Genomic DNA, 15,127 nt, shown 5'->3' on the forward strand with positions numbered 1-15,127 from the left:
ACAAACACATACTAATTCAAATAGGTCTAGGCTATAAATCTACATAAGACCATTTCATTGAAACGTTCACAAACACTAGATTTTGAATGACCAACCATATTCATTCGTTCATTGCGCACTGATTACATTGACTTGGAAAGATTTTATTGTAGGATGTTTGACCTGCTCTACCTTTTACTTCCAGATTTGGTTGGTGCCGAAGCACCCATCTGTCCTTAATCCATAGCGTGCATGATGTCACAGCAGGCGTCATCGATATCCTGTCAAATCAAATCTTGCAAAGCACAGGTCTTGTGTTCCGTCCTGTTTTCCTGAAGGTCAAGCTACGGATTCTTTGCTTTTTATCAACTCTGAATGTTCAAACAGAATTAATCACAAACCACATCCAAGGTTGTGTACAGTATGCTGCTGAAATCATTGTTTCACCCATGATGAGACAACTATTGTCATTAGAGCAAGAGTGCCTACAACCAATAATTGTATTGAGTGAACAGGCCAGGAAAGGCAGTTTGGTACTCTTATTTCTACCCCATGTGGATTAGTTTGTGTTGACAAGTCAGCATCTTTGCTTTAACGTCAAATTATTTCATTGTCTTACAGTTTATATTTCATGATATAGCTAGCCTTCCTGGGGTCCAGAAAGTATTAACTAGTCATTAGCCAAAATTGTATTGAATACTGTAATAAATGCTTATTCTGGCCACAAAACAGATCATGAAAATGGACAGAACCCCAGCAGTGCATCACCCAATGTAAATAAGCAGCTGGTTCTATTGAAAATGGCCACTTAACAATCCCTTGAGAAGCCATCATGCTTGGTTGGGCAGAAACACATAACATCTTCCGAGGTTAGAGTGGGTGGTGTAGGTCAGCTCTACTGGTAATACAAAGAGACTAATACAACAGTATATTTAAAATGAATAATTGACCTGGAAACATCTGAAATGAGCTTTGATGTAGTGTAAAGTGGAGTCAGCAAAACCATAGCTTACGCATAACACTCAAGTACATGCATAGTTTAGACCTGGTTAATTCAATCAGAAAACAAATGCATTCACTTTGTTTAATTCATAAAACGGGAACATTTGTACATCTCATGTTCAGCAGATACAGAGAAACTTTTCTAAACTGCAAACTTAAATTTCTCCATCCACCTAATCCTGCTAGGCCATTAAAAAATGGCTTCCAAAAGCAACCCCTTCATATTTGTAGTACAGTTTCACATTCTGAATAATCAACATTTTACAGCAATCAATTTCTTAGCAGTCCAAATGGCACATGGGCCACTGTTAGAATTCTTGAATATTTCAGTAGACCCTCAAACAAAAACAAATGCACTTTTTTAAAGTACTTACAGGATTATAGATCAAAATAACACCAAAACACAAAATACTCCTAAACAAACATACACGTTCATTATTTAGTAGCACAAAATGCATAAATATACATTAAACAAAAGTACAAAAATACTTGTACTTTGCATTTGCTCAAATATACTCTTTATAGACATTGATATTTTGGGAGAGACTGGGATTGTCAGAACCTAGGGGTGCATTCTACAAGGTCCATGCAAGAGGAGCCATCTACACAACAGTCCATCTTTCACAGGTAAGACCAGGAATACACAGGAAGCAAAGGGGATTCATCGTCTAGACTTCAGGTCCAGGTAAAGAGGCAACACAAGCACTAAGAAACACAAGGACACAGAACTCTGCTTTCTAATTCATGCCAAAAATACTTCAACATGCAATGACTGAGCTCTGAGCTCTCTAGGCCATAACCCAAGGAGTCGCTTTATAATGTACAACTTCTTCAGAATGTTATTCTCTTCAGCAAATAATGACCTGTGGCGTTTACTTGGCTCACGTGAGGTTTGGAAGTGCTAAGAAGGTACCGGAATAGTTGCCAAAAGGAATCGGCTCAATCTGTCGATGGCAAGGTTGTCAGTCCAGACCCCTCCAGAGAACATGAATAGGTCTGTAATGCACATTTGTCCATTAAATAAACCTGATTAAATTAATGACGAGCTCAGTTAAACCTCCCTTCAACTGGACGGAGAAGGTATGGTTCCCAAAATACATCTGAAGGGGGAAATTGGACAACAAAAGTCAATTTCAATCATTTTAATGTAATCCATATTGTATGTTATGAAAAACCTTTGATGAAAGCACTTGTATAAAGATACTCACTAAATATCTAACAGAACTGCCGGGACTTCCATCCTGGCTGGTTAGTTTCAGATGGAGTAGGGTACCAGCGCATCTAGAGAGATCAAAGAAACCATAGTCAGACAAAATAACAATTGATCACATCCTGTGAGATTTCCCAACAGGAGGAATGTAGGAAACAAGACTTTGGACAGAAAGGGAAAGAAATTAACATTATCCTAATTGTGGACTGAAGTCATGTCACCTATTGAAAAGCTCTAAAAGGATAACACACATTTAAGAGATGTGGATGAACTGTCCCTTTAAGCACTGGTCATTCAAAGACCATAGGAATGTGGGTCATAGCCGCCCTATGACAATGAACAGTATCGTAACACGACATTCATGGAAATGAGACAAGCAAGCTATTCCATGTGTTCAACATTTCCATCTTAAAAGCAACTGATTGACAACTACCTTTCCATACCTCTGGTCCAACTAGTTTGGTTGGACTAAATGAGGTCAAACAGGTACCCCATGACAGTACAAATTGACAGGAACAACGGTTCATACTTTGTATATGAGTTATTGCCTTAGGACTTCAAACAGACACCTGAAATTTGACCACGACAGGGTGAACTACCGGTAAATGTAAGGTAAGCTTTGGTTTTAGAGACTTACAATTCATTGGTGGTTTGGCAACTACACGAAGTTCAGTGTATTTCCTCATTCATTCGACAGAGGAGTGTTGGCGGAGCAAATTCAGAGCATTTGAGGGATCTTTCATCAGATGGCAATTAGGAACTCTCCTTTCCATTTCAAACAGAAAAGCTTCTGTTCCAATCAAGGACGTGGACAGTAAGTTATCACCGCCAAAGAAGGTCGTCATGACCGACAGTTTTCTCCCAGTAAATACCACACATTTCTGAGGTTGTTTTATCCAATGAAAAACAACACAATCGCTGCCCATTTCACAGGGTAACACTCCACCATGTTCATACATTACACAAGTGAGCTTGGCGTTGAACTTCAAATGACCCGGGGCAGAAAGTTTCCATTATTCTTGCCGGGCCTGACTACTGCAGTGTAGCCCATTGTACCATAACACCAGCACTTAGACAGCAATTAGCTAGCAATGGCAGGACTTCAGTGTTTCCTGCCTCAGTTTGCAGTGAGAGCATTCCTACAGCACACCGATGGAAAGGCTGGTTGAAGGGTCCTATAGCTGGCTTCTTTATCATGGGCTAGTTTCCTCACAAGAGTCTCACTTGAAGGGAGAAGCAGTGGTGGAATTGAGGGGGAACCATTTAGAACAGGGCCACGTTCAACAGGGGACAACATTGTTGAAGGTTCGGATAGAAAAATATAAAGAATAAACATGTCTCTGACATGTAGCCGAATTACATCTGTTCATTTTATTTCTAGCTGCAACGTTTCAATGCTTTCCTACAGATTGTGACCCCTGGATTCCAGGTATAAACTGTGTGGCCGGCGATACGTCCATCAGTCTGTCCCCAGACCTCCCTACTTGGGTAGTCCTCTGAGTCTAGTCCATTTCCACCACTGGGTAGGAGTGTCTCCTCCATAGATTTAGAAAAGGTAATTTAATATGATCTCTATGGACGCCTCTCCCTAATGGCACTACAGTGTGAGGCTGGATACAGACTTAACAGGAAGGAAGTGAACTCTGAAGGTGGGGATGCATTAAAGCCTCCAGTCACACTTGCAGCTTTCAGGCCCAGACACCTAGGAAGCAGTGGGGCTCTTCCCTGGTGAGAATCAATGAGGGGCTGTGAGGACATGCTACTAGTGTAGAGAACAGAGAAGGGGATGCTACTAGTGTAGAGAACAGAGAAGGGGATGCTACTAGTTCAGTGAGTCAGAAATAACTTCCTCTGTGGTATAAGTCGCTTTGAAGCTTAACAGAGCGTTAAAGGTAGACTATACGATATTATACACAGCGGGGCAATTTCCTGTTCACAGAAAACAAAATTCAGATCTGCCAAGGCTGCAACTAACAGCTCATCCCAGTGGACATGCCTCAAGGAAGTGTGTAAAAGAGCCAAAAATTCTGTTGGGGTGACTTCCCACTTGCAGACGTCAATGCCAACGTGTTTGATGGCGTTGTATTGCTGAGTCGACCTTTAAGGATGGCGGCAAGGCATTGAATTGGCACTGGGCTAATGAGTCTCTGGGAGGATGTCAAGAGCACAAGGGCGGGCCTATTGGCTTCCATTCTTACTGAACTGCAGTGAGTGGAGAGATGGAAGGATAAAAGGGAAGAGACAGACCGGTTGGTCCCGTACCTGGGCGTGGAGGGCTGCAGCAGCAGCAGCTGCCGCTGGATAGGCGAAGGCGCCGTGAGGGAGCCCGGGAGTCAGCTCCGTGGTGTACAGGGGGTACGGGGTCCACGTGTCCGGGGACGCTGGAATTAATGCTGCCCCTGTCATGTCATCTGGAAACATGCAGGAGGTAAAAGGGCCGAGAAAACAGTATTGGGTATAACAATTATCTGTTCAAATTCCCCCATTGACATTATCAGTAGTGCTTAGAGGCTGTTAACTGAATGAACAGAAATGGACGCCAACTAGAACATTGGACTCAAAACCCTACGGAATCCTCTATACAGTACATGAACTGTAAAGTTAAAGTAGGAACGTCACCATTGTCTTGCTTTCCTCTGCGTGAATATTCCTGATAAAAAGTATTTACTTTGGGCTGACTTACAGTCGGCAAAGTTAAGCAATACAGTCATAACATTGTAGACCTTTAAGTGGAAACAATATAACTAAACCCGGTAGAAGTTATCCCAGTACCATTTAAACATCACTAAGGTCATTAACGCTAGGGTCATCCAGTGCCACCCCTCCCACCCAGGGGCAACAAGCAGGTGCCTGGGCAAGAGAGGGGGCACCTGCAGTCTAGGCCGAGTCAGGCTAGCACCAATACTGTAGAAAATCTGTATTGAAGAAAAAGTTTTATAAATTATCTCTACAGTCCGATGACTCATGCATGTGGCGGGTGAGTTAGTCTTCGGTTAGATTATTCCACCCAATTGTGGGGTTTACTGCAACGCGCCAAGCAAGAGAGAAGGGGGGAATAACTGGCACAGTGGTGAGAGTGTGGGTAGAGGCTAGAGTGGTGTTGTGAAGCCGTAACAACTTACATGGGTCCCGTGCAATGAAGTGAGCTCCTAGAGCAGGGTGGATATTAGTGGGATTCGGTGTGCCCATCAGCTTACTCTTTGCCATCTTCGTGTTGGCTTTAGCAAACTCTAACCGCAGGGTCTGGGGGCACTCTGGGTCAAAACGGATGCCCTGAGAGGAGAGACGGGACGGGGACACAGTATTGTAAAGGTGGCCTAGGTGAGTCTAGGCCTAGGGCAAGTGTGTCAACAGCCTTACATGACACCCTCTCCATTGGCCCCACTCCAATACTTGTCCAATGCATATTTTTTCCCCCCACCTTCATTAAGGTTACCACTGATCTTATACGTGACTGGATAAGAAAACTTAAGTATCCCTTTTGTCTTGACCAATCCAACCGCATCAGATCAGTGACAACATCAAAGAGGAAAAGGATGCATGCTTTTTTAAAGTAGTCTCACAGGGCACTAGTAGTCTCCTCTCCATGACTACTTAAGGACACATGGTTTGGATAGGTACTCGGCACATTACTTCCACCATATTGAGCCCTTTCATGATGGAGAGAAGGAAACGAGGAGAGGAAGCTGTGAAAGACTTGGCCTTGGATGTGGTTGACCCTGGTTGTGTTTCTGTGCCCTAAGCATTGTGCCCACATGCAGGTGAGTATGTTGGTGTGTGTGAGTGCGAGACTGCTTACGTGGCTACAGGCTGTGATGTTCCTATAAGGAAGACTATGCTATGAGCTGTGTTAGATACAGCCAATGTGGCTACGTAGTGACAGAATAAGAAGTTATATTACAGAAGGTGTTCAAAACACTACCAATGTAGCTCTATAATTATATGGCTAAGCAGTGATATGCAAATTAGGAGAGCTATAACATATTACGAAAGATGTGTCCAATTATACCAAAGTTAACTACCGTAAGTCTACAGGATTCTGGTCTCTGTTTCCAAAAATGGCCCTGCCCTTGAATTGTAAGAGACAAAATGTTTTGTTTGAGTGATCAGAGGAACTCCGTTAGCCCAGCAGTGAACCCCCAACCATACCTCATAGGTTAGAAACAGGACAGAAGAGATTGAGTCAAATGTAGCGTAACTCTTTAACTTAAAGCCTGCATTATGACAGTTCTGTTTTGTATGACTCGATTACATCATGATTGTGTATGCCACCTTTAGGCCTAATCTTCTAATGATAGAAGACTTGTAAAAAGGCTTATACCAAGTTATAAAGCACAATGCAGGCTTCACGTAAAGCATTAGCATGTAGCTATATACCACAGAAAGAAACAAATGAAACACATTTTGGGGCAAAATCCTTGTGTTCAGGGAGGATGAAGACACTGCAACTATTCACGGCTACTGTCAACACGGTCCGCCTGGTCTGATGCTTACATTTAATGCGTTTTTGGCAGCTTCGGCTCCAGTCCGATTGTCAAAGGTGACAAACCCAACTGGCTGGAAGAGAGGAGAGAACACTGAGACAAAGGGCCCCTAATGTCCACCTCAACAGGTTAGCACAGGAACACTGCCCAAGTACACTTCAGGTAAATGGCCAGAATACAATGGGACTGAATCATGAATGCATTAGACAAGGCGAGCGTAAATGGATCACATAAGTAAATCACTTTTTCAATAAGTTTGAAAACAATTCACAACAGAAGCTAAACCACATACAGGTTTAATATTTTAAGATGAACGCATGGCAACTGCATGGGAAGGTTGTTTCCTATTGAACAATTAACTAAACCAATGTTAGCAATCCTACGTTAATTAGCCATGTACCACTTTTTGATTACCAAAATGGTGGTAGGAAAACTGAACAATGCCACTCTCCATCCAAGGTGTACTCCTCATATAGCCCTCATTTGGGGGCCATGAGTCCCCTACAGTAATAACAGAAAGCGTCTCACCTGTTTTGACGTCAACTTAATCAGTGAACCCTCGTAACCCTGTAAGAAGAAAAGACATCCAATTAACAACGATGAAGTCACATGCAGGAAGACAGACATGCACTCCACTCAGACATGCACTCAGATATGTTGAAAAAAGAAAATGGAGAAATCCACAGACCTATAATTAGGTATTTGTCTAATTTTAAAGGAAACCATTATATTTTACTCTGTAGGTCCAACTGTATTTAATGTTAACTGATGCTCCAGCCTTCTCCTGAACTAATCCGTTTGTTGACAACTTTCAACCAACTTCATAGGCTGTTCAACAACCAGTGAATTACTAATGTGAATCATTCTTAGTCCTTTTAAATGGGCCAAGAAATCTTTGGTTTGGATGTCAGTAGGAGTCAGATTCCTGGGGAATGTAGGGGATTTTAGCCTGACTGTGGTATTGATGGATGAGAAGTCTTCTAATCCTGATATACAGACATGGGGAAACTAAACAACTTAAGACGATGTGAGGTTCGGAGAGTTTCAGTCCAGTCAGGAAATGCAAACCACCTTCAACAGAAATGTAACATTAAATGCATACAACTAATAACAGAGGCAGCTGAATCCCATCTACTTTGCTTCATACAAATCACTAAAAAGCATGTGGGCCTGTGTTTTTTCAACAACCTGTCTACCATATCTTTGCGTGTAGAAAAAGCAAGCTGGAAGGGTTGGGAGGTCCTTTGCCAAAATAAAGCTTCAGATCCAATATACAGAATGATACAACAGCAGATAGACTGGCTGTCGTCTATACTATGACAAACGATATATCCAATGGAATCTAATCTATGAAAACAGACGGAGAATGGACTGGTTTCAGTGATTTCATAGAACTGCTTTGAAAGCTTGGACTGAATCACACATGAAAGGAAATGGAAGAATCCTAATCTTCCTGACCTGGAGGGGAGTTGGGTCACCGGGATAGTTGGCCAATAGCAGTGCTATTCATTTACACATTCCACAAGACTATCCATGTGTGAGGGATACCACTTCCATTTTGGTCAGGGAGGGGGGGTTAATGAAACTGTACATGTTGATTAATAATATACAATGTAGTGTAGATGAACAGTGATGTAGCGTTACTACTTTCAATATTTCTTGAGTCCTCTGTGGTATTGTAAGATGATAATCACAATATATAATTAACCATATGGGCAGTTGCTTTTGTAAAAACGTCAAAGGTAGCTACATTGGCACCCGATGAAGCTGTCCGTTAAAACGTTCTGTTACAAAGACAATACTACTGATATGTATTTTGTTTATTCTCATTGTGAAATGTTTTAATATAAAAATGCAGGGAATTAGAACAGAAGAGCCAATGACAGGAGTGGACTGTCTCCCGTCTCCGTTGCAGTGGACAATGAGTTAAATATGGATGCCAAATTCTTCCATCGCCTCGGAAACTAATCTCATGCTTACCTTAAATGGTCTGAACAACAGATACAGTTCACGAGGTTTGATATCCACCGGCAGGCCACTAACAAAAAGTGTTCGTACCTGGAAAACAAAACAACAAAAACAGTATAGAGTATCTCCAGGGACACGTTTTTTCAAAAGTTATCGATCCGGATTTCGCCTATCGGACAGGGTTAAATGCATAGAAACGGAATGAATAGAATGGACTAATCAGCATTCTATGTCTGGGCATTTAATGCGATCCGATAGGTGAAATACGGCTATATATATCTTGAAAAATCTTCTAGAGCATAGGATTCAAATGCCATTTATTTGATAGGAAAACCCATATTTAGACATTAATAGAATCAAGCATGACAATAAGACTATGGAAAAGTGGTCCTGTACAGTTCAGTTCAGTTGGTAGAGCATGGCGCTTGAAACGGGTCACCCATACATTAAATATCAGGCACGCATGACAGTCACTTTGGATAAAGGCGTCTGCTAAATGGCATAATGCATTCATGCATATATGAATCGTGTCTGAAGGACATATTCAATGGCCAGGTTCTACTCGTTTACATATTATAGGATATCGTGCACACAACCTTCCCCCTGAAAATGGAGCGCCATCTCGATTTGAAGAATTTGTGGAATCAGGTGTTACTGCTGGGCTAAAACAAAAACCTGCAAACAGAAGGTCGTCGGCAGGGGAGGATTGTCCACCTCTGATGCAGTATGAAATATCAACACTAATTCTAAATGTCTCTGTGCTGGACAAATGACAGTTCCTACATTCATCTCCTATCAGACTAACCTATTCCTAGTTGACTGAATAAAGATCAATACCACTTGCTTACATGCTGACGTTATTCAATCATTGCAACACTGCGCAGAACGCGCCTCAAGTCCTGCCACTCCCATCTCCTCATTGGTTTTTAGAAGCATATACCCACGTGCCTTCTCATTGGTTTTTAACATATGCCCACATGGGTGATTGAAATATGAACTGAGGTCGGTTGTGGTAATGCACCTTATGAAAGTTAGCTGCCAATCGCCATATAAAGTCCAAAGAAAAAAAAAGCCTGGAAGGAGGAGAGATGACTAGAAATGATTCGGTTGACCGTTATGTGTGGATTGTCAGAGTAGAGGACCTTGTGCATTTCAGGTAAAATAACTCCATGTTTATATCCCAGGACAAATTAGCTAGCAACAGCAAGCTAGCTAGCTTGCCATAAATGTTTAATGCTTTTCAACCTGTCCCCAAATTAATATAATTGGTTCAGAGTTTGTTTTGCTATTTCAACCTGTGCGTTGTGATCGCATTTGGAGTGGTGGGACAAATCAATTTGCAACACTACTCTACCTGGTACCATACCACAACAACTCAATGACTGGGATACTGTCCCTCTACAAGCCCCCCCCCCAGATGTCAGCCCAAATCCTTGAACATGCAGTATAAAAAACCAACAAAGGATGTACTATGGCGACAAACACCACCTAAATTGTGAGGACTGGAGGAATGTCAAATTTGAGACCATCTAAGTACAAAGTAGTGATGTGCAGCCCCTCATGACTCAGGCTGCGTTTACACAGGCTGCCCAAATCTAAAAAAAGGTCCACTAAATTATGTTTATACATCAGATATTTTTCAGAGGTGGTCTGATTGGTCAAAAGAACAATACATTTTTTTTAAATAATCAGAATTGGGCTGCCTGTGTAAATGCAGCCATTATTTAGTGAGGGGGAAAGGGTTGGATTTCCACATGCGAATTCAACAAACATGGGCCTGTAATGTTGTCCATTGGATCCTGCAGTGGCTGAGGAAATAAACAGGCCTACAGAAGGGCCATTGGGTCCCACTCTGTGGGGAGGCCCGTGCAGCACAATGGACTGCCAGAGGAACAGCAGCGGACAACAGTGCACAGTGTGACACCATTTCCTTCCTTTGACCCGCGCCTGCGAACCACAGCCCGGCTCCAACATTTCAGGTGCTCCGGCGACAGAACTCGCATGCAAGTTTAAGGCACGTAATGTAAGCCACATCCCATCTAGACAAATTCATTGGACTAATTAGAACATCTGACTAGGGAATAGAAGATAAGCTTCACTGTAAACAGATTTCATGTAATGATTTTAATTGGTTTAAACTCAGAACAATATGGTTTCTTGGACAATTGTGAATGTTGAAGGTTAATAAAAAATGCATCAAGTGTGTGTAGGCCTAAATAATACAAGGCAAAGGCAATAAAACCATACCTAAAGGAATAGGGCGGAAATCTGGATCAAAATTAAATAAGTGATTGGGATAAAGACTCGCGAGTGGCGCAGCGGTCTTAGGCACTGCATCTCGGTGCTAGAGGCATCACTACAGACCCTGGTTCAATCCCGGGGTGTATCACAACCGGCCGTGATTGGGAGTCCCATAGGGCAGCTCACAATTGGCCCAGCATCTTCCGGGTTATTAGGGGAGGGTTTGGCCGGGGTAGGCAGTCATTGTAAAATAAGAATGTTCTTAACTGACTTGCTTAGTTAAATACAAATAAATGTAAATTAAATTGAGTCCTTTTGGCAATTCATCAATCCACTTGCTGTAGGCCTACAGAAGAAATTTTTTAAATTACACTGCAAGATTAAAAATACATTTAACATTTCTTTACTGACCACAGATCAGATAAGGATCGGAAATGTGTATTATGGCATAAAGAGTCTCAGGTTCTGTTAGGTGCCGATCGTGTGAGATGAAGTTGATCCGCAGTATATGAAATTAGGTGGGTCTGTCCATACTGCGACAGGACAGAAACCTGAAATTCTTAGGCCTAGTGTGGATTTGAAAAACGAATGTTAAAATTAAGTATAACCTATAGATCTACAATTGTAATTTTATAGATTTGGGAGTTTAAAAGCAAATAAAATCCTGAAATTCAGCACAAATGTCATTGCAATTAGGCTATAGTCTAAACCAATATTTCACATGGCCATAACAACAATCTACTGTAGGCCTAATTTAAAGACAGCAAGTCTCGCAAAAAAATTTAAATACACAATCCTGTGTTACTTGCGATCACAAAATGTAAACGTCCATTTATAAAAACGGAGGCACACCCTTTTCAGAGATTCCAATGGACTCGAACGACTGTTTAAAAAACCATACCTAAAAAGGGAACGTCACATTCACACCCTTATTCTCGTGCAATGGGCTTTAAATCAGTTGATCATTAATTAGCCTACAATTTTGGGGAGCAAAACTATTTGCAGGCTACTCTACATCTCTTCCAGACTAGACTTCGTAGCCACGCTCACAACCGGTTCCAAACAAAGACATTATGATACAGAACTTTTGACAACAAAAAAAGAGACCATATTCTTACCTCCTCTTCTATGGAAACGTTATTCGTCTCGGAATCAGACTTCAGACTTGTGATAGACATGTTGAGGTTTACTTCAGCGTCAGTTAGAAGAAATGTGAAGTTCAGAGTATTTTCCAAGTGCGCTTGTGGTTGAAGAAGTCTTGGTGGCGTTTAGACTTCAAGAAAGATGTGCCGAGGTGAGTTCGTGGTGTAGCCGAGGTATCCAAAGATGTATTGCGAGAGATAATCATTCATAAAAAATAAACTTAAAGGTGGATAAGTGCAGTGTGAAGGTGCGACAGTGGGAAAGAAGTGCTCGAATGCACCTCTGCTCACATCAATTGCGTTTGGTTGGGGAATCTGGTGGGAGAACAAGTAAACTTTTTCAGTGGAGCGCGTCTCCGCGGTCGTTCCCCTGTTTTGCAATTAGGTCATCAATTATGTTCCAGCCCTGTGTGTGCTGTAATCATGTTGGAGATCCGCCTCAGCTGGTGTCAAACCCAGCCCCTTCATAACTGCATCACCGTTTCTATGGGAGACCATGAGCCAATAGAACATATTTTATCAACCCATACGTTCTCTTTTTGTCTGCCTATAAAATGAGCATCCCACACGTTTTATTATTGACCTATACATCTCAAGGTATGGTTGTTTGACATGCATTTCGAGTATCTTATTTTCTTGTCAAATCAAATTATCCTTTAAATAATGACTGAGAAAATTTTCATGATAAAAAAAAGAAGATTATTTAATATACAATTTCAGTGTTGTTGGATACCAATTGACTTAAAAAATTTTTTTTAAACAGCCATAGAATTACAGACACATCGAACGTAAACCTATTATTTGTGCCAGTTATTTGAGATACTTTAGTATTTAATACCAAATGAATAGGCCTTTTATATTTAATATTTGTGACATTATAGGCCATTTTAATTAGAAAAATATATTTTTGTGTATCATTGGCTAATATTATTTAATTGTGAGTTGTATATTTGTTTTATATAGCCTAATACGATTGATTATCACTGATAAAACATTCTCTTTTATTAGCCGAATTTAATTTTAGAAAGCTGATATTCAATATAAGCCTACTTTAGGCTAAATATTTCCCATGTCTGTTTTCTTTAAAATGCTCTTTTGTATAATGCATAACGGTAATGATTCCATCAGCTGAAAATATTATTCAAGACAAAGATCAGGGATATTTAACTTAAATCCTGAATAAATGCTTAGATAACATCACATTTCGATTAATTTAATTAGATTATGACATATGATCCCAAAGTATTATCTGTTATAGTATATAGTGAGCTTCTATTCACATTTTCAAATCAATGTACATGTTTTTCTTTTTTTATAACATAGATTGCTACTACTGCATTCTTAAACTGCATTAACGACTAGTCAAATGTTTTAATCAAAGTTAATAGTACAGAATCAATACAATTATTCTGTATCGAAGTATACAGAATCCTATACATCTTTTTATGTTTTATGATATGCATTTTATGTTGAGCTTTATGAACAGATTGTGATGAACAAATATTGAAATTGTTTAAAGCAAAACTACATCAAGTTTATGCCAAAGCATGATGCTGGAGAAATGCCCAGTGGCCGGTGTATCTCACGTACACTACATGACCAGAAGAATGTGGACACCTGCTCGTCGAACATCTCATTCCAAAATCATGGGCATTAATATGGAGTTGGTCCCCCCTTTGCTGCTATAACAGCCTCCACTCTTCTGGGAAGGCTTTCCACTAGATGTTGAAACACTGCTGCGGGGACTTGCTTCCATTCAGCCATGAGCATTAGTGAGGTCGAGCACTGATGATGGGCGATTAGGCCTGACTCGCAGTCAGCGTTCCAATTCCTCCCAAAGGTGTTCGATGGGCGGGAGGTCAGGGCTCTGTGCAAGCCAGTCAAGTTCTTCCATACCGTTCTCAACGAACCATTTCTGTATGGACCCTACTTTGTACACGGGGGCATTGTCATGCTGAAACAGGAAAGGACCTTCCTCAAACTATTGCCACAAAGTTTGAAGCACAGTATCATCTAGAATGTCATTGTATGCTGTAGTGTTAAGATTTCCCTCCACTGGAACTAAGGGCCCTAGCCCGAACCATGAAAAACATTCCCAGACCATTATTCCTCCTCCACCAAACTGTACAGTTGGTGAAGCGTGATTCATCACTTCAGAGAACGCTTTCCACTGCTCCAGAGTAAAATGACAGCGAGCTTTACACCACTCCATCCGATACTTGTCATTGCGCATGGTGATCTTGGCATTGCGCATGGTGTGCAGCTGCTCGGCCATGGAAACCTATTTCATTAAACTCCCTACGAACAGTTCTTGGGATGACGTTGCTTCCAGAGGCAGTTTGGAACTCGGTAGTGAGTGTTGCAACCGAGGACAGATGGTTTTAACGCGCTATGCGCTTCAGCAGTCACCGGTCCCGTTCTGTGAGCTTGTATGGCCTACCACTTCACGGCTGAGTCGTTGTTGCTCCTAAACATGTCCACTTCACAATAACAGCACTTACAGTTGACCGGGGCAGCTCTAGCGGGACAGAAATTTGACCAACTGACTTGTTGGAAAGGTGGTATCCTATGACGGTGCCACGTTGAAAGTCACTGAGCTCTTCAGTTATGACATTCTACTGCAAATGTTTGTCTATGGAGATTGCATGGCGGTGTGCTCGATTTTACACACCTGTCAGCAGCGGGTGTGGCTGAAGTAGCCAAATCCACTCATTTGAAGGGGTGTCCAAATACTTTTCTATATATAGTGTTTCTCAACAAGGCCTTACTAAATCTCAAAGGGCAGGCAGCTTCCTGACTTTGTACAGCAACACTTTGTATAGAAACACAATCAGGGAAAGACTGGGCAGAAGCGTGAAACGCAGTCATGGAAATATTTAGCCTCTGTTACTCTGTAAAGGCAATATGTCAAACAGTTGCATCTAACTATAGAGCATCCTTTTATCATGCTTTGACCATGTTTATTGTACATCTGGGGTTATAGGCTATATATAGGTCAAATCAATCCCAGGAGGGTAGTTATTTATATGTAGACATTCACTGTTGCAAAACAAGATCTTTGGATCCAATGGAGAGGGAGAGGTATCGAAAGAGAGCATCAG

The 15,127-nt window shown here is 41.3% G+C and overlaps 1 protein-coding gene across 2 annotated transcripts; it reads right to left on the reverse strand.

Moving 5' to 3' along the window:
* Positions 1–1,049: 1,049 nt before the first annotated feature.
* LOC139575002 (RNA-binding protein, mRNA-processing factor 2a-like) lies at positions 1,050–12,465 on the reverse strand. 2 transcript variants are annotated; one of them, XM_071399884.1, is made up of 8 exons: positions 12,003–12,465; positions 8,656–8,733; positions 7,204–7,242; positions 6,686–6,748; positions 5,314–5,464; positions 4,454–4,602; positions 2,190–2,262; positions 1,050–2,081 (listed from the first exon to the last, which is right to left on the reverse strand). In XM_071399884.1, the coding sequence occupies exons 1-7, from the start codon at positions 12,060–12,062 to the stop codon at positions 2,197–2,199; spliced, it is 606 nt and encodes a 201-aa protein (XP_071255985.1). In that variant the 5' UTR covers positions 12,063–12,465; the 3' UTR covers positions 1,050–2,081; positions 2,190–2,196. The 2 variants fall into 2 exon arrangements, with proteins under 2 accessions (XP_071255985.1, XP_071255984.1); XM_071399883.1 differs by having other exon boundaries at positions 6,686–6,784; positions 12,003–12,367.
* Positions 12,466–15,127: the final 2,662 nt, after the last annotated feature.

The sequence above is a fragment of the Salvelinus alpinus genome, chromosome 5, assembly GCF_045679555.1.
Source record: "Salvelinus alpinus chromosome 5, SLU_Salpinus.1, whole genome shotgun sequence".
NCBI lineage: Eukaryota > Metazoa > Chordata > Actinopteri > Salmoniformes > Salmonidae > Salvelinus > Salvelinus alpinus.